General features: G+C 39.3%; 1 protein-coding gene across 2 annotated transcripts; it reads right to left on the minus strand.

The window, feature by feature from the left end:
* Positions 1–9,867: 9,867 nt before the first annotated feature.
* LOC117636075 (G-type lectin S-receptor-like serine/threonine-protein kinase SD3-1) lies at positions 9,868–13,958 on the minus strand. 2 transcript variants are annotated; one of them, XM_034370515.1, is made up of 2 exons: positions 13,515–13,958; positions 9,868–12,390 (listed from the first exon to the last, which is right to left on the minus strand). In XM_034370515.1, the coding sequence occupies exon 2, from the start codon at positions 12,367–12,369 to the stop codon at positions 10,111–10,113; it is 2,259 nt and encodes a 752-aa protein (XP_034226406.1). In that variant the 5' UTR covers positions 12,370–12,390; positions 13,515–13,958; the 3' UTR covers positions 9,868–10,110. The 2 variants fall into 2 exon arrangements, with proteins under 2 accessions (XP_034226406.1, XP_034226407.1); XM_034370516.1 differs by lacking the exon at positions 13,515–13,958 and adding an exon at positions 12,923–13,429.
* Between the last annotated feature and the right edge of the window lie 4,907 nt (positions 13,959–18,865).

Genomic DNA, 18,865 nt, shown 5'->3' on the forward strand with positions numbered 1-18,865 from the left:
ATGATGAATTGATTTCTTACTTATGTTACTCTATTTTTGTTAGTATCGTCTATAATAATAGATGAATCAAACATTTTCGACTGCGCTACACCCTGTCTTACCCACTCACTAGCTCTTCGTCGTTCGCCTCACCTCACTGCCGATCGCCACGCGTATCTAAGAAATTCGATGAATTACCCCTAAACGTTCACATCATAATAGTGCTAGTTGATGAGAGTTACTTCGGAAACAAAAAAAGTAAAATAAAATTTATTTTTGTTATTCTCCCAATTCCAATAAAATGCAACTAGGTCTAGTTATAGTATGAGTCGGCGATCAGAACGTATATGGATAGAACTTATAGCAGGGTCTCGAAAAACAAGTAATTTCTGCTGGGCCTTTATTCTTTTTTTAGGTTCATTAGGGTTTTTATTGGGATCGAACATCAATTGCAACGATTCGATAAATGGCTCATTGGGATAGTTGAACAATCCCCCCCCCTAGAAACGTATAAGAAGTTTTCTCCTCGTACGGCTCAAGAAAATTATAAATTATGTCTATAGTATAGAATTATAACATCAAACATATCCATAAAATAAATTAATTAATTAAATTATTGATTTTAAGTACTTTTTTTATTCTTCCCAACCGAAAATAAATATATATATATATTATTTGTATTTGCACCTCATAACTCAAGTTGAATAACTCTCAAATAACTCAAAAGAAACCTTTTTTGAGGTATTTCATTTATTGAGTGGGTCTCTAACCCCTTTTGTCTGTCTACTTTTAAGAATCTATTTAGATCATTTTATCAAGATCAAGCTCTAAAAATAAACAAATTTTTGTTGGCAATTATGTTATGTAATTATGTATAATCAAAAAAAATTTGCTTGTTTATATTCTTTCTTCTACCGGATTTCGGGAATTACTTATACCGCATTACTAGTCATAGTATATTGTGAAGAAGACTATTTGAAGCGATTAGAGATCGCGCATAAAGAAGTGATCAAAGATTACGACATGATCGGAGACCATGACATGGTTAGAGATCAAGCAACATGATATGCATGTGACAAGGTCGAAGACCGCATGATGAAACATAACAATAACATTAGGCTCTTATGGCCATAAAACGGAAACACATGAGATATTCACAGGAGGAAGGCCTCCGAATTATTCGAAGGTGGAAAGTACATAAAACCTACTGACTCTACAGGTGCGAACCCATAAGTAACATAGGCTAGTCTGATGGCAAGGGGAGACAGTCCTAATCCACGTAAGGGTAAACCATTTTGGCCTTGACACTGAAGTGGTAGATACCCTGTTTAAATCCGTCATGTATGCCATCAGAATGAGCGGTTGACACGGCGCGATCCGCATCAGCAAGATCACTCTGGAGACGAGTCACGTGGGCACTGACATATGCCAGATCCTCCTTGAGTAAGTCACGTTCCGCCAACAACATGCTGTGATCGAAGTGACAAGAGCAGCGAGGAACGCAAGACAGACCGACTTCATCCCACGTCCTTCCAACAAAGCAAGGATGACCTGCGCTCGGGGTGTGCCTTCTAATAGTAGCCTTTCCTCCACCTCTGGCATCACTAGACCGAGACCTGGACCCACTGAGCAAGTCGGGGACCACCGAGTAATTCGAAGCATTCGTCGGAGAGTCGGCAGAAGAATCCTGTGAGCATATCTCAATGATTCCGTTAGGGCTCTTGGAATCTCGCTGTGGGGACTCCCTCCTTGACAGAAATGAAGTCCTCCTTCTCGGAGAATCTCCTTTGTTTAGAACATTTGCCCAAATGCGGAAATGGAGTTTTAGCTTGCGTCTATAAGCCATGATTGGGATAGGTATGTTCACCTAAAAACCAAATTACCCTTTATATAGAAGCTTACCTAGAGACGTAGCTCACTAAGGGACGCCTGATAAGTTCTTAATGCGAAGACGATAGGATATCCAATCCCATGTTTTTTGAATTTGAAAATGCTGATTCATCCCTGGAAGACCTTTGCCAGGTTTGAAAAACCATTACGTTAAGCCTCAGGTACTTAGTTAGGGTTTAAATTCAAACCAAGTGGATAACTCATAAATTCTGATAAAGTGAGTCGAGAATTCTGGGAACGGGCCCAAGATAGTTGAGTATATCAAAACCAAAACAAAGCCGAAAAGAAAATACAACAAGCAATGAACGAAATAAAGCAACCTAGGGCGCGTCATCAAGTGGGTCAGGAATAGTCTACGAGGTAGGCCCAGCACAAGTAGAGAATCCAACAGGTGAGGTGAAGCCCTTAAATCCAACTCATCTTCAAAGTCATCTGGGCCCGCCACAAACCGGTGCTCAGTCTCGCATCTTCATAGTCATCTTCATAGTCATCCACCAGCTCCTGTTGTTCGAGCTCAGTCTCACATTCCTTGATGCGCTTCCCGCTAAGTTCGAGGGTTGCCGTCTTTTCGTATATTTCACAGCTCATAGCCTGAAACCTCGCCATTTGCCCGTTGTGAATTCCAACCATCTGCAAGAAATAAAAAGTGGGCATTACACATGCAACTATTATAGGACATGGTAAATGGATGACACCAGCACAAATCCCAAACGTACCGCGTTCAAGCACTGTGATTGGTAACCCCACATCTGTTCGTCAGTCATGGTCGTGAAGTCATTCTCACCCAGTGAGCTAGCATGAGTAGGGGCACAAGGGACTTGCTGAGGTTGGGATGGAGCACTCGAAGCTGATACATTAGGTGAACCCAAACCCAAAACGACCTATGAAGCATGACGGGACTTCTCCGCAGACCCGGAGGGCTCAGGCCCTTTTTCCGATCTCCTTTCCCTGCTGCCTGGGACCAACAATGAGCGTGTCGCTGACATATCTGACTGATCAGACTCAGACCCGGATGCACAGTCCTCGGAGCTACTATGCTGAGCCAACTCAGCCTCCCTTTCTTGAAAGATGGCCTGGATAAGAGACGCTGAATCCTCGGTACAACAAAGCTCAACGTCGACGGAACAAATGTCCTTGAACAAGTCTATCTCGCACAGGTTTGAATCAGCTAAAGTGAAAGGTCGGTAAATCATCGTACGACGAGCAGAGGAGAGACGAATAAGAGTCGCAGAGTCAACGAAGCATGTGATATCCCACACCTGACCAGCCAAGTTCTCCTCCAACCAAGCGATCCGGTCCTCAGGGAGGAGATACCTTTTGTTCGAATGAAGTACTGCCAAAAGAAGAGGTTAGTTAAACCCGCACAAATACAATAAGCTATATTTCAAAGACATAAATATGTTAGACATCTCAGGTGCCACCCACTCCCCAGTGATTAAGAGATGTTGGTTTTTCCAGTACTTGGTGGAAATGGGCTTACAAGTAAATACCTTTTTACCAAGCCCAGACATAGAAAAGAAATAGTGACTTTCCCCCCTAACACAAGCCAAGTCGTAGAGGTACATGAAATCATTAAAACTAAGAGACATACCCCACTTCAAACCGACGACTAGAAACCCAGATATGAGAAGGTAAGAAGTCGTGTTTAGTTGCATGGGGTGAAAACCTAAGAAGAACATCAGCATGTGAAAGAGGGGATGAAGTGGAAACCTAACTTGCTCTAAGTGGGCCGGCGAAAGAATTAAAGAACCCAGAGGGATATCGGCACCAGTGTACATATTCAACCATAAAGGAAGAGGATAGATCCCCACGTTGTCAAGAACTCATCCTCTAGTGCAAGCCTTAAGTATCTCGTAGCTCGATGGGACACCACCGGACTTAGGCCAAATCTCATGGCTCGACATAAAAATAGCAAAGATGAAAATAGTACTTACTAGGTGGTGGCAAGAACAAAAGCCCTTCGGCGGAGTTCTCAAACGCACATAGCACTTTCCTCTCCCTTCAGCTTATATATGAAGAACAAAAGCAAAGTATAAAAGATTTTACGAATGGATGTATCTTTATCGACCAACCTTTTATAGCAGGGGCGTAGATTGGGAAAATAATTCACATAAGTCACGGGAAGAAGTTTTTCAAAAGCAAAGATAAGGTTCGATGTGGCCAACTCAGATATTTGCCTTAGGCTCTGGCAACAAAGCCTGGTCTAATATGACTAGTCAAAATTATTTCTACCCAACGCATGTGCTTCTCTGACAAAAAGATGCACGCACTTCGACAAAAAACAAAGAAGAGCAATGGATGTAAGTAATAAGTGCTGCAAGGTAGTAAGTACACCTACGGAGCTAGGCTTGCTCACCCCCTCACGCAAAGACTAGATCATGGACCGCTTGGGAGTCGGTGAAAATGAAAAGGAGAAACTGAAGGCATATGGAGTCCAGAAGGTACACACACAAAAAGAAGAAGGAAAAAAAAAAAAAACAAGTCATGAACACCTTGGATCGGTTGAGAGACCAAATGTGCAGGGCTCCGGATGGACAGCTAAGGGGTATTGGGGCCAGCATGGACGCTCAAGTGCAAAGAAACAAAAAAAAAAAAAAAAAATCGTGAACACCTTAGATCGATTGAGAGACCAAAGGTGCATGGCTCCGGATGGACAGCTAAGGGGTATTTGGGCTTGCATGGATAGCTCAAACGCAAAGAAAGAAAGAAAGAAGGAAAAGGAAAAAAGAAGGTCTTGAACACCTTGGAGCAAAGAGAAACCAAGAGGCATGGGACCCACTGGGACCCACCGGATTGGCAAAAGCTCAAACCCAAGCTCACCCCAACTGGGGTTCGGATCGGCTAGCAAAAAAAAAAAAGTCCTGAACACCTTGGATCGGTTGAGAGACCAAAGGCGCACGGCTCCGGATGGACAGCTAAGGGTTATTGGGGCCCGCATGGATAGCTCAAGCTCAAAGAAAGAAAGAAAAAAAATTGTGAACACCTCGAATCGGTTGAGAAACCAAAGGCGCACGGCTCCGGATGGACAGCGAACGGGTATTGGGGCCCACATGGATAGCTCAAGTGCAAAGAAAGAAGAAAAAAAAACCGTGAACATCTTGGAGCAAAGAGAAACCAAGAGGCATGGGACCCACCGGATTGGTAAAAGCTCAAAGCTTGGGATCGGCTAGCAAAGAGAAATTAAGAGGCATGGGACCCACCGGATTGGCAAAAGCTCAAACCCAAGCACACCCTAACTAAGGTTAGGATCGGCTATCAAAGAGAAACCAAGAGTCATGGGACCCACCAGATCGGCAAAGCTTAAAACCAGGCTCACGCCAACCCATTTGGGATCGGCTAGGAAAGAGAAAACAAGGATCATGGGGCCCACCGGATCGGCAAAAGCTTAAAGCCAAGCGCACCCCAACTGGGGTCGGTTAGCAAAGAGGAAAATGCGCATGGGCCCATCGGATCGGCAGAGGTGCAGAAATCCAAAATAAAGAAAAGGGTCCACTTGCACACGGGATTGGTTGTCTGCACTTGGATACTCCACATAGGGATAACAGTCCACAGTTGGAACTTGAAAAGTTAGCAACGTGCATGAAAATTCATGTTTGGATATTTCACATGCAAGGTGTGAAAGCAACGTGCATGGGTTGGTGACAGGCCAATAGGAATCATATTTCTGGGTTTGACCAGCATGCCCAAGAAGGAAAACATATGGTTTGTTTGGGCTCAGCCATGAGCCCACCATGACGACATGCGCTCAATCCGAAGAAATCCTGTTCCAAAGTCCCACTTAGATCATTTTGTCCCTCTCCACCTGCGAAGCGTGTAGAGAGGAAAAAAGGGGGGCACTGTGGGGACCAAATCTCACGTATCATGACTTAACCCATATGCCACAACTAGAATACGTGGGATGATCGAACTTCCCTCCCACTAGAAAATTGTGGAGCGAGGGAGACACGCTCATCTGATCCCATTACCATGAAGTGGAGGACAGGATGCGCAAAGCTAAGGAAGTTGGGCTAAACCCAAGAAGTCGAAGCGCTATAAAAACCCGGCTAAACCTCCAGCAAAGGTACGAGAAATTCAATTGAACACTAAGAGTACGCTGCACAAACACTGACTTGAGCGTCGGAGTGACTTTTGCAGGTACTCACCCCATTTCCACCGTTCGACCTCGGGGACGTAATTCGGAGTTCTCTTTCAACCAAGGAAGCATGCGGACTTCAGTCAAGAACCTGTGTTCTTGAAAAAAATCCTGCTCCAACAAACCCTATACACTAACTCATTTTGGCTTTAATTTCATTTACACAATCCATACCAATAAAGTCCTTTAAATCATTTAAGAATGTGAGATTTGTGTTATTCAATTCAGCAAAAATACGTTCAACTATCTTTGTAATCACTTCTCTCGCATATCTGCAAAAAGGTTAGAGCATTATGTTAAGTATTTGGGTGCGTAAACATCATAATTAAAGAAGGTAAAAATGTGAACTTATCGTTTTCTAGTCATACTACAGTAGGTTTCCTACCTCTCAATATGCACCGTTCTCTTCATATACTTTAAGAAAGGCTATTAGATTTAGATTTATATGGACTATTATAAAGTTTTTCTTGAGGTGATATACTGTTAGCATTCTTCAAGAGTCCAAGTATGTTGCCTCTCTAGCTACTTTCGATAATCTTCACAATTTATTTCATATTGTATATCACTTTGTAGACTCCTAGATCATGTTGGCTTTTGTTTAGCTATCGACTCATGTATGCTATATATACTGCACACTCAACAACGAATACAATCAAGGGAATGTATTTCTTCACTATATCAGAGCTATACATTTGCCCACGTGTGAAGCCCAAGGCCTCATCATTTGGCCCGCGGAGTCATGGGCCGATGGGGGCCCGGCCCGGCCCGGCCTGCCCACAAAAGTCCGGCCCGTTAGGCCCGCATACATATATAATTTTGTATAAATAAGAGTTTAGGTTAATGATTATATCACTTAAATCACCTATATAATTTGTTTCATTTCATTTACTTTTCTTTACTCATTCCTAGTTTATAATTAGATGATTAGCACATTAATTTGTGTTAATTATTAATCCAAAAATTATATATATAAGATGAACAACATATCACATCACCAAATATAATCATATCACGAAACATAATCGTACCACCAAATATAATCATGCTTTTCTTGAACACATCACCAAATATTTGCATATTTATTCATACCATCCTTTAAAAAAATATTTTTTTGATACTTATTATTTTTTAAAATTATTTCTTAAAACGTATTACAATCTAATTATGTAATAACCTAAAAAATAATACTTGGTTTTATTATTTTTGTGAAAAATCTTATAAGTTGTGTGACTTTATTGAGTGTTTTATGAATTTGGTTTGAAGTGAAAATATTGGAATTAAGTGAGTTTAATCTCAAATTTGGGCTAAAATGCCTTTATGATTAAGTTTATGATTTTTTTTTTAATGAAGTGGGGCCCGTTTAGGCCCGGCCCGGCCCCAATGGGCTTTCTCAAGCCCGTCTCATGGGTCGGGCTTGGGCTTTGAATTTTCTAAAAAAACCCAGCCCGGCTCGGCCTAGCCCGATATTTTCTCTCTCCTTTTTAAAACTCGGCCCAACCCGGCCCAGGCCCATTAAATTTGGGCTAGACCCATTGACGAGCCCTAAACGGCCACACATGCTCTACAAATATATGTATTTTTCAACTCCCCCATCGCCAATTGGTTTTGAGGTGTAACCTCTTCCTTCTACATAATTTCATAATTTTATAATAGGACAATTAGAAACAAAGTGTTTTATTAGACTGGAGGAGATAGTACATGGCTTGGCCTTCTAGTTGTGTGGGTCTTGGCTAATTGGTGGGTTGATTTAGGACTAGTTGATTGGCTTTTACTGATGTAGCTATTGGCTACTCAACTCTTTGCTTGATAGAATTAGGCTAATTGGCCTCTATGTGGCTATTGGCAACCTAATAGATTGGTGGGTTAGCTCTTGGCATCCTTGGTAACAATGGGAGTTCTTTTGGCTAATCCACCTTTCACTGTTGCTTGCATACCTATTTATAGGCATTGTTGCTGACTTGTTGCACGCCTCCTACTGTTTAACAACAGCCACAATTGGATACACTACTCTAGAATACTATATTATTCTAGTACAATACATTAGTACGACTTGTCTAGGACATGGGATTTATTCACCGATTTTCCATTTAGAATTCTCAATATCCTTCTAGGATATTTTCTTCATGAGATTGTGTAGAACCTTCTCACAAATGAGCATTAACTTTTAACAGTAAGTTTAAAGGGAATCTCTATGACTTTTTCCATAGAGTTTCGCAGATTTTTATGTACTTCTAGCACATATCAAATTTATGTAAGGTATACACACTAACAGCTTACAACAACACATTCAGTTCTCTAGCAAAAAAAACACACACTTCAGTTTCTTTGGATTTGATCTATCTGTTTATTCAGGAGGTTTGTTTTGTAACTCTCACGTTTTCTTCTATAGCTTTTGAGAGATTTTTACCCCCAAAAAGGAAAATTCGTAATAAAAGCACCAGCCTTACCTCAAACCTCTTACATCAAATCCTGAGAGGTTGGCTATTTCAGTGAGAGATTCCTTCCACCTTGTCACCTTTCCTGGCTCGCCTTTGAAATCTTTATCATGTTGAGCAAACACCTCTTTAAAATGTTCTCCGGTTTGTTCTCGTACTTCGGATGGCGTCACGTCGTAGAAGACAGGTAAAATCAGCCTGGACTTGGTGTTTGCTGCAAGTTCAACCATGGTGGCAAGTTCATCCAGACACCATGTGGAGGTTGCATAGTTTTTTGAAAGAATGACGACTGAAATTTGCGATTCTTCAATTGCTTTCAAGAGTGTCGAAATGGGTTCTCCACTGTCGAGTTGTTCATCATCTCTGAAAATGTGGATTCCTTTCTGCATTAAGGTGTTGTACAAATAGTCAGTAAAACCTTTACGAGTGTCCAGACCTCTAAAACTCAGGAACACCTCATATTTCGGTGGAGGGGTCGAAGGAGGAGGCAAAGCCGAGGAGGTTTGGGTGGTCATGGGATCAGCCACTGCAGAGACTAGATCAGTAGCCAACCTGTTAGCTGGTAATGGAAGCTTTGGCAAGATGTTACTTAAAAATGTTTGCAAAACCAACTAGCTTGGTAGCTAAATAATCCGCAGCTCAACCTAATTAATCAGTCTAAGTCAAGATTAATTAGTTTTTCTTTTAATCAAACGACCCCGTTATTATCTTGCAGAGTCCCACATGTAACTCTCAGTAATCATACGATGACAAAACGATTTGTTTACATTTATATGAACTTTTTTTATTTTCTCTCGTAAATGGAATCTTTTATTCTTGTTTGATTTTCAAGTATAAAAAGAGAGTGTGGAACATGAACTCACACATTATTTATTAAACACAGATCTAGAAGACTTGAATCTTTAGCACGACTTGAAGATAAATGGTGTACACTATATTAAATTTATACTGACAGTGATTATTTTCACAGCACATCAATGTCAAATCGGCTCTGAATTCATCAATATCATTGAGTTTACATGCTTGTTCCAAGCAATTTCGCTCCGAGTCCACATGGGGAAGGAAGCATTTGATTACTGGAAGATTTAACAATGGCAAGGTTCCCTCAGTCAATTTTATCGGTATATCTTTAATTAATTCATTTTCCCACTAGCTTCGATAAAAACCAGCTGAACTGAATCAGAAGCCTCTCTGCATCTCGATACTGAACAAGTAAAATAATAATGGAAAAAAAATACAGAAAATGTTGGGCTTAAAAATGCAAGCCAACTACAATAATAACCTTCATTGACAAGAAAAACACCACCTGTGACAACCAGAATACAAAAACCCCATAGCCATAGGCCGTGTAATTGTGGAAACCAAATGATAATTCATACCTGAGAAAAGCCCAATTTCGCTCCTTTGTCCTTGGAAGACAGCATATACGACTACAATGTAAATCATATTTCAAAATTAAACATGAAATTCAAACATTATATGACAAAATGACAGTTCATTATGGTGGAAACCCAGATAGGGAGGAAATCTTTTGTTAGGCCTATCTCTCAAAGAAAAAGGAAAACACAAGATCAAATTGTCATTCTGTTGTTAGTCCTACTATACACAACTTGAAACTCTTGAAGGAATTTCGAAAAAAAAAAAAAATAACGATTTTTTCGATATAGCTGGATTCTATGGCTCCTCTTCTTCCTCAAGTGGCCCATTACAACCAAATGGGGGCGGAGGTGGATCAACACTCAATGTGCCCTCCAACACCTTAACCACCTCTCTCATTGAAGGTCTTCGGCGTTCATCAATTTGGAGACACCAAAATGCAATTCTTAAAGAACGTTCCAGCTCTTGCAGATTAAACCCACCACTTATTCTTTTATCTACTACATTCTCTGGACGCCCTTCCATCCACTCTTTGTATGCCCACTCACAAAGGTCCCCAACTCCTCTGCACCCACTTACCAATACTAACACCATCTTGCCAAAATCCTCTACATCCCTCTCCGCAGAAGAGCACGATGCCTCGCTGACTACTTTCCCGAGTCCAAATTCAGTCACCTTGGCCTCTAAGTTTTCCTCCAATACCACATTCTCGCATTTCAAGTTTCCATGGCTCATAAATTCCCTACAGCTTGTGTGTAGATAACAAATAGCCCTTGCCACGCTTAAACATATATCAAATCTCTTTCCCCAAGTCAGCTTCTTACACAATTTAAGATCTTCTATATATTTCTCCACAGAACCATTCTTGGCATATTCATAGACTAGAAATCTGTGATCTAACTCACAACAGTAGCCCTGCAGTTTCACAAGGTTTTTGTGATGAATGCTTCCTATCTTTGAAACTGCACTCCGGTATTTTCTTTCTTCTATGGTTATGTTCAGATCTTTGATTGCAACTGGCTTTTTATTTGGAAGAACACCTTTGAACATCTTTGGCCCAATCTGATGCTTAAAGTTCTCTGTAAGCTCCTCAAGTTCAGAGAAGGATAACACAATCAAACCATTTGAGTTGGGGCTGGTATAAGCAAAAGCGGCTTTCTTTCTATCCAAATTTCTTCTTCTGAAGAACCAGAAACCAAGTGCCAATTGAACTAAAACAAAGACAACGAACATTCCTGAGGCTACTCCGATTACACAAGGGAAACAAAACTTATGAGACTGCTCGAGTGGAGAAGGGGAGGTCGTCACATGATTGGGATTTACAGCTAATGGATATGCACACATCTTCACAAAAGATACTGAACTTAGTGAAGGGTCTGAATAGCCAGTAACATACTGCGTTCTCTTCATTAAGCACCGTGCAGTTCCATCATTTGAGAAGGTTGCAGCTGTACAAGATGGGTCATTCAGGCACAAACTCTTACATTCCTGTAAACTAACTTTGGCAACTAAATCATCAGTTGGTGGATACATTCCATACAGGAAAGTATGCATATATTTAAGCATGTCAGAACCAGAGTCACACGGATTATTTGGAATCAAACATCTGGAAATGGATTCATTTGTATGCTTAAACGGGCATTCGCAATCAGGGGACCCAGATTCAGTAAAGACACAGATGCCATGTTGGCCACAGGTTGCAAAGACATTGCACTGGTTCTCAACAGCCTGCCAGACTGTTCTCCATGACTTTGAAGGCTCTACCCATGAGTATAACCGGAGATTACCATCAACATCTAGCCTAAGAAACCTGTAACTAACAGAGTCATTGTGATCTTCTCCAAACAGTGACCAAACAGGTTTCAAGTTCTGATCGCGGAGTTGTAGGGCTCCATCAGAGGTGAGGAAAGCACTGAGGTTCGAACTAGAAGGGCTTCCACTTGTCCAATAGATGACATGACTTTCCCATCGCAGTTGCAACTGACCAGAAGCATTCATGAAAAGAGTGTAGTAACTGGACACAGAACTCTTGCTTGCAGCCCGGAGTGTTTGAAACATAGAGAAGTTCTGTCCAGGAAGAAGTGTGTCAGAAGGTGTATCAAAACTTTGCCAAACAATATGTTTCTCTTTATTCAATAGGACAAGATTTCCATTGTCATTCAGAGCAGCTGAAACAACAGACAACTGCCTTGTTTTACTGCTCCATATCACTCCCTTCAAGGAATCAAATAAAATTAGTTCACCATCCTGGGTCAGTTGGACATAAGAATTGTTACCAAGAATAAGATCAGCTCCAGCAATCCACACCACAATTTGTTTATCAAGCGGAATAGACTTTGAATTGGAACGGATCCCAACACTATAGTTTGGCTCATCTGGACTGTTAAAAAATCCAAATGCAAAATCACCATTTGGAGAGACCCACATGTCTTTATCAACTATAGAAAGTTTTGAAACCAAGGGAATCTCTGAAGCGCCAAGAGAATGTAGCAGGAACCCAGCAAAGATACATAGCAAGAAACACAATTTGAGGAGATGTCTGTCCTGTTCAGGCATATCTGAATATGCTTATAGATCCTACCAAAAAACAATAAATGAGTACTTTGCCTTTGAATCAAAGTGGGAAAAGATATATGAACATTTTCCTTTGAGTAATTTGCTGTAAAGGACACAAGTATATATGGAGATTACAATAAACTATATTCGGCTATAATTGGGGTCGACCCACGAAAGGTGGAGTGTAATACAAATAAGGTAAGATACAATTGCTAAAGTAACGGAATTTTATTCCTAACAATGCCTGCCATTAAGTACTGAATCACTAGGAAATTTAAGAGTAGAAATATAGAAGCATGTGAAGAAAAAAAAAAAAGGTTGGCTGGTTCCAACCTTTTCAAGACTAAGCCCACTGCAAAGTTAAAATGGCAGGAATAAAGACAACTCAGAGACAGAGAAAGAAAAAGAAAATCGTAGGCATTGGATATATTTCAATGTTTCTAGGCCAAATGAAGATTGAAGTTCAAAACTTTCTATCATAAGCTCAAAGAAACAACAACCAAAATGAATTTCCTACAATTCCAGAAAGAACAGAATATTCAGAATTCAGTACCTGAAAAAACAGTCTAAATCCCAGAAATTCAACAAACCGGTGTGGATTGCCACCATGACCATCTCAGAAACATCCCATTATTATTTCTAAGGGCCATAAGAAGATTGACATGCGAGCAGTCAATATTTGTAGAATCAAACAGAGACTGACTAAGTGATTGAGGCAGGAGAACGAAGTGACAAAAAATGAGCTGTAAAGGAGTAAAAAATTGGAATTTTAGGGGATTATAAAGTGGGCGTTGAATTGATTCCTGGATAAATGGGACCCAAATTAGGCAAGGCAATCACTTTCAGGGCTTAAAAGGTTAAAGACTCTGGACAATGATGCTGCAGATACATCATCTCTGAATATTAAAAATATGATAAATGTAGGAAATCTACAAAACCACAAACTATACAAGAAATTCAGAAATCTGCACCCAAAAAATACAAGAAATTGAGAAAACCCCATTTCTGGAACAAGCTTCTTCTATGGATTAAAACCATAGATTGGCAGCAACTAAAACAAATATGAAATGGGTTTGTTTCTCACTTATACTATGACTGAGTGAGATTTGGAAAAGAAAAAAATGAAACTTTAAACATTTACTAACCAGCTTATCTCCAAGTAGAATCATTCCAGGATGACTGCCTCCTAAAAAAATTCAAAATTTTGCTTGAAGAAGGATTTTACTTCTTTTCCTGGAAAGCTTTTCATGGGCTACTTTTCCTAGAGGACCCAAAGACAGCTTTTACACTGAAAACAGACAATGGGTTCTTCTTGAACAGTTGAAGAAATGAAAACCAAGGGCCAAAAGCTGTGTGGATAAGAGAGAAGAAGTGGGGCAGACTGAGAGTAGGCAATGGGTTGAAAAGGAGAAGGATTGGGATGAAGCTGCTTAAACTGAAAGCATTCTACTGAAGAAAAGTGAGAAATTGGAAGGTGGGGGGTTGATGTAGCCGGAGATGGTGACAAATATTCGCAGGAGAAGAGGCAGAGTAACCATATTGGTAAAGAAAGACGGGGAGAATTGTATGGCAGTGAGTGAAAGCAAAGATTTTGGATACTAAAAGGGTTTTCAGGATTAATTGTTTCTTTTTCTTTTTTAAAAAAGTAAACAAACATTTACGCATGGCCAAAAAAAAAAAGAGTAAAAAGTTACACATGCTTTACTTGGCTTCATTCAAATAAAGAATATTCCCAAAAAAATAATAAAGAATATGTTAACCAGTGAAAATTCAGTGGTCAACGTAAGGACTTTGACCACCTACTATTAGTGAGATGCGAAGGTTAAGACGGCTCGAGTGACGACGGAGAGGAAGAGCACTAGAAGGATTGGGAAAGTAATCTTTGGTTGATATTGGCTAATAAGTTTACAAGTGTATTGCATATGAATTGAGCTATCTTTCTATTAAGGAGCCGGTGCCCTTTTACCTTCTATTTATAGAGGTACACGAGATATTTCTAGAGTTGTCGACTTATTGAGCCGATCATGTCAGTCCTGACCACTCGTTGTGTCTAAATTGAGGACCAATGAGATGCAGTTACTTAGCCGTTAGGAATACCTTATGCTGTTTATGTGGGAACCAAATTCTAGCAAAACTCTAGGTCAAATATTTCCTTCTATTTTGAGATTATTTGACCTAATTGAGAGTTACTCAATTTAATTAGGAGTTACTTCATTTAATTGTGATTGATTTTATTCCTACCTTAATTAGGGATTTGATTTAAGCCAATCTCGCCAAATCAGGGAAGAATAATTATTTTCCATAAACGGAATTATTCCTCTGAAACCCTAGCTTCCGAGACCTCTATAAATAGATGGCTATGCACAAAAGTTGAGGTACGTCTAAATTCCACTCTGAAACTCTACAGAAATTATCTTTCACAAACCCTAGCCGTCATACTCTTTCTCTCTCTCACACAAGGCTTCGGCCACCACACACGTCTTCGGCTGCCCCGATTCACACTATACATACAATTCCGTACCCCTTCCATTAGCTATTGTTTCCCTACAAACACTTGAACTAACTTAGGCATCAGAAGGCCTTTGGCCAACATCCCCCTGGTGTGCTCCTCTTATTCCGATTTATTTTGTAGGGAGAAAGAGACGACGAAGGGGAAGACGGAATCTTAGACGAATATTCTTGTAGGACGAAAATCGTTTCCACAATTTATAGAAGCAATGCACAGAGTAGCCTCTAACTCCTGTCACATTACGTCAGTCCTGATTGCTCGTTGTGTCTGAACTGAGGACCAATGGGATGCTGTCACTTGGCAGTTATGAGTACCTTATGATGTTTATAGGGGTGATGCACATAATAGCCTCTAACTCATGTCATATCACACCTAGGAGTGAATAGCCACCTTATACGTGGTGACAGGACCCGACCCAATTTTCACTTTGGAATCGAGCCGAATTCTGTGCGTGTCCGACACCTGGCGAATGTCGGGCACGAATGACCTTTTTTCCTATTAAATAATGTGAGGGCAAAATCGTCTTTTTGCTAAAAGATATTTTCCTTACTTTTTAGATATTTTGTTTTGGGTTATTACACGTGGAATCCGAGGTGTCTAAGGCGACGGCTCTGAAAGGACATGTACTCCTTCTTTAAGACGGGTCTTATCATTGACGTGGCTCTCTCATGACTAAGCGTAGGATAAGTATTCATTCTCGATTAAGTTCTCCAGCTAACGTATCAGTTGAAAATTTCTGTAACGGGCACGCAAGGGAATCGTGATGACTGACGGTCACTAGTAATCGACATGCCTTTGCTCGAGTCATAAGGTCAATGGATTGCTAGTATTTTAGTTAAATCCTAGGAGTTTAGTGGTTGAACCACAAGCAGATGATTTGTCATTTGTATGACTAGAGCACCCCTCGTGGTTGGCTCTTCGAGATTTACTATGAGGCCCGGCCCTACGAAGATGGATATAGCCACATGTCATGTTTGTATTGGGTAGACCAGGCTCGGTTATTTCCTTACGTCAACATAATATTTTATGGAAAAGAAAAGCACCCAATTCTCTCTTCTTCTTTTTTTTTTTTTTTTAATTGCTATGGGAGATAAAAAGAAATGAGGGAAAAGCACCCAGTATATTCCACACGTGAATCCAACTATTTTAGCCATTGTAAAAAGTTACAGCCTATCTTTTCTTTAAAATATTCTGCACACTTCTAATATTTTGTATTCCAATGAATCATTTTATATTTTATTAATTTTCATATGTCTTTATAGGAGAGATTCTTACGTGCGGCTGTCGTATACGGGCCCGGCAACACACTCACATTATATGGACCAACCGTGAGGCTGGGTATGACCAAAATACATGGGAGCTCTAATCTTTTGTGAGCATGGTCGCACAGTCCAGGTGGCTGGCTACCGAATTGAAGAATTTCTCGTATTCATGAACAGATATCTCCATCATCATGATTCATTAACCCCAAAATCTTAAATTTGTAATGATATCAGAAATGCACAGTAGAAAAAGGCATAGTCTCTTAGGAAGAGGAAAATTTCTAATCAAATCTACAAATGATTATAATTTGTCCTTTCATATTCATGATGAGTGCAGCCAGCAAACATCAACAAGGAAAAGCACAAAAAGAAAATGGTTACATCAAAAATGAAGACAACGCATAATCCACTTATGAACAAAAGTAAATTATGTACCCTCCTCACCTCACCTAAGTGATCAAATGACACAATATTACAAAAACAAAAACACAAAAACACAAAAACACAAAATCATTATTCATCGACTTCAATAACAAACCCAAAACCCAACGAAAATTGATGAAGAAATTAAAGAACATACCTTTTTAGCAGAATGACTATTGCTTTAGAGCAGATTCAACCGATATGTCAAATTGCTTTACACTTTTGAAATTGTGTATTCAAAAACCCTGGTATGAAAACCTAGCGAAATGAGTAGAACTATAAGATTTTTTTTTAGAAGAATCATAAGAAAGCTTTTAATTTTCTTATGATTTGCTGAACGGGGGAGAACTAAGAAGGAATGAATTGAGAAAACGTGATATCTTTTAATTTCACAGATTGCTATGTTACCGCGCTTTCCTTTTTCAACCAAGTTGCATTGTTTAGATAATTTTATGAACATATTTTTTTTTTTTGGAATATTTAAATTTAATCAATTTGTCTCTTTTCTATTTTTAGAAAATATTAAAAAATGAAATATAAAGTTTCCCCCCAAAATATATCTCATCCCATCGTTGTACACCCCACTTCTTCATCCCACTTTAATCAAGCCTCTCATATTCTCATTCTGTCACCCAAACCCTACAGCGATTACCTAATTAACAAGGAAAGAACACTAATTTAATGTATTTTATTTTTTTAATAACAAACGATAGTCTAGATTATTATAAATTAATTTAATTTATAAGAAAAGAGATTCGAACTTGGATGCAAAAGACTAACTCACTATCCTAATCAACTAACATAAGAGATGATTCAAGACGTAGAAAGAAAAAAAAAGGTTAAAAGTTGGGATATGAGGAAGGTGAAATATCTCCTATGTAATGATGCAATTGATTAAAAAACACAGCAAGAAAAAGTGCAGAAAAGCATAGGATCCAAGAATCGAGAGCAGAGAAGTTGATCCGAAATCCTATTAATTATGACGAAAATCATAAAACCACGACAAAAACATGGGAGGAAGAGGCCCAGCTGTCCTTCCATGAAGTCAAGCTTTACATGATTAACATAATAGACAACTCACACAGAAGTCACAGACTCACCCACCCACATCTGAAATCGATCAGTTTAAAAGAACCAGAAGATAATCTCCAAGGCCATAACCAAAATATTTTAAAAAAAAGAGAGAGAGAGATTCTCTTCATTTTTTGCTTCTTGCTTTTCTTTGTTCTCAAAAGGCTACAAGAATGCCAAAAAGGCAACATCTCCATGAGCTGCATGCAGTGCAATAAAAATAGCTTTCCTCCACTCGCTGATTCTCCATTGCAATGGACCCACTGAACTTTATATTCTGAGAAAGTACTTGAAAAAATTCCATTCAAATTTTCAACTCTATCCATAGCTTTGAATGGACCATTAGATACCATAACAAAATGGGCCCCTTCGCGAGACTGAGGGCTTTGAGTTGTTCAACTGCTAAGCCCGTGATGTCAAAGTTGTGCATCTTCAATAATTCAAACCAATGTCTTCTTCTTCACTAGGGTGTATATTCCTTAGCTGCTAGATAGAAAATGGGGACGTGGGTGAAAAATGTATCATCGTAACAATTTACAATAAATAAATAAAGTAGGTAGTTCACTATTAATAATTCTGAGGCGTACTTAAATAATTGCGAAACATTTCTTTAAAAATTTGCTTATTTATCAATTGCAAAAAGAAAAACCAAATTTTTATTGCACAATGATTATTGGAAAAAAAATATATATTGTACGCTAGAATTCTATTGTGCTTATAGATGCAATAATCTTTCAATTAAATTATATAAAGAGGTGCTCGCGATAGGGTTTCAAGACCTACACGAGGGTGGTTCATGCAATGTACAACACAAGGAATTCATGTGGAGGGAAAAAAAAAAAAGTTTAGTCTTTACAGAAAAGAGGAAGAAGAATGAGGTCACAATTGGAACACAAGGGCTGATTTTGAATGTGGATGGATTTTTCATTAGTTTTGGCGCTTTGAACCTTGAATTACATACTCTATATCAATTTTGTAATTTATTAGTTCTTACTGGTTTTGAGGACGTTTCTTGTTCAACTCATACACATAGCTCTATAATTGATAATCTTGTTCAATCTAATCATATAACTAGATATTGATTGGTTATGAGAAAAAAAAAAAACAAAAAACAAAAAAACTATAATTTCTCATCATATGGAGAAATGGGGGAGAACAAGCAAATGACCCAAGTCGATTACAATAAGAAAACTTCAATTAGCAAAAATTCAACCCCATATTTTTTTAAGAA

The sequence above is a fragment of the Prunus dulcis genome, chromosome 7 (genome assembly GCF_902201215.1).
Source record: "Prunus dulcis chromosome 7, ALMONDv2, whole genome shotgun sequence".
Taxonomy (NCBI): domain Eukaryota; kingdom Viridiplantae; phylum Streptophyta; class Magnoliopsida; order Rosales; family Rosaceae; genus Prunus; species Prunus dulcis.

Excerpts from the sequence above, each read along its gene's own strand:
- LOC117636075 (XM_034370515.1), bottom strand. The coding sequence starts at position 12,369 with ATGCCTGAACAGGACAGACATCTCCTCAAATTGTGTTTCTTGCTATGT.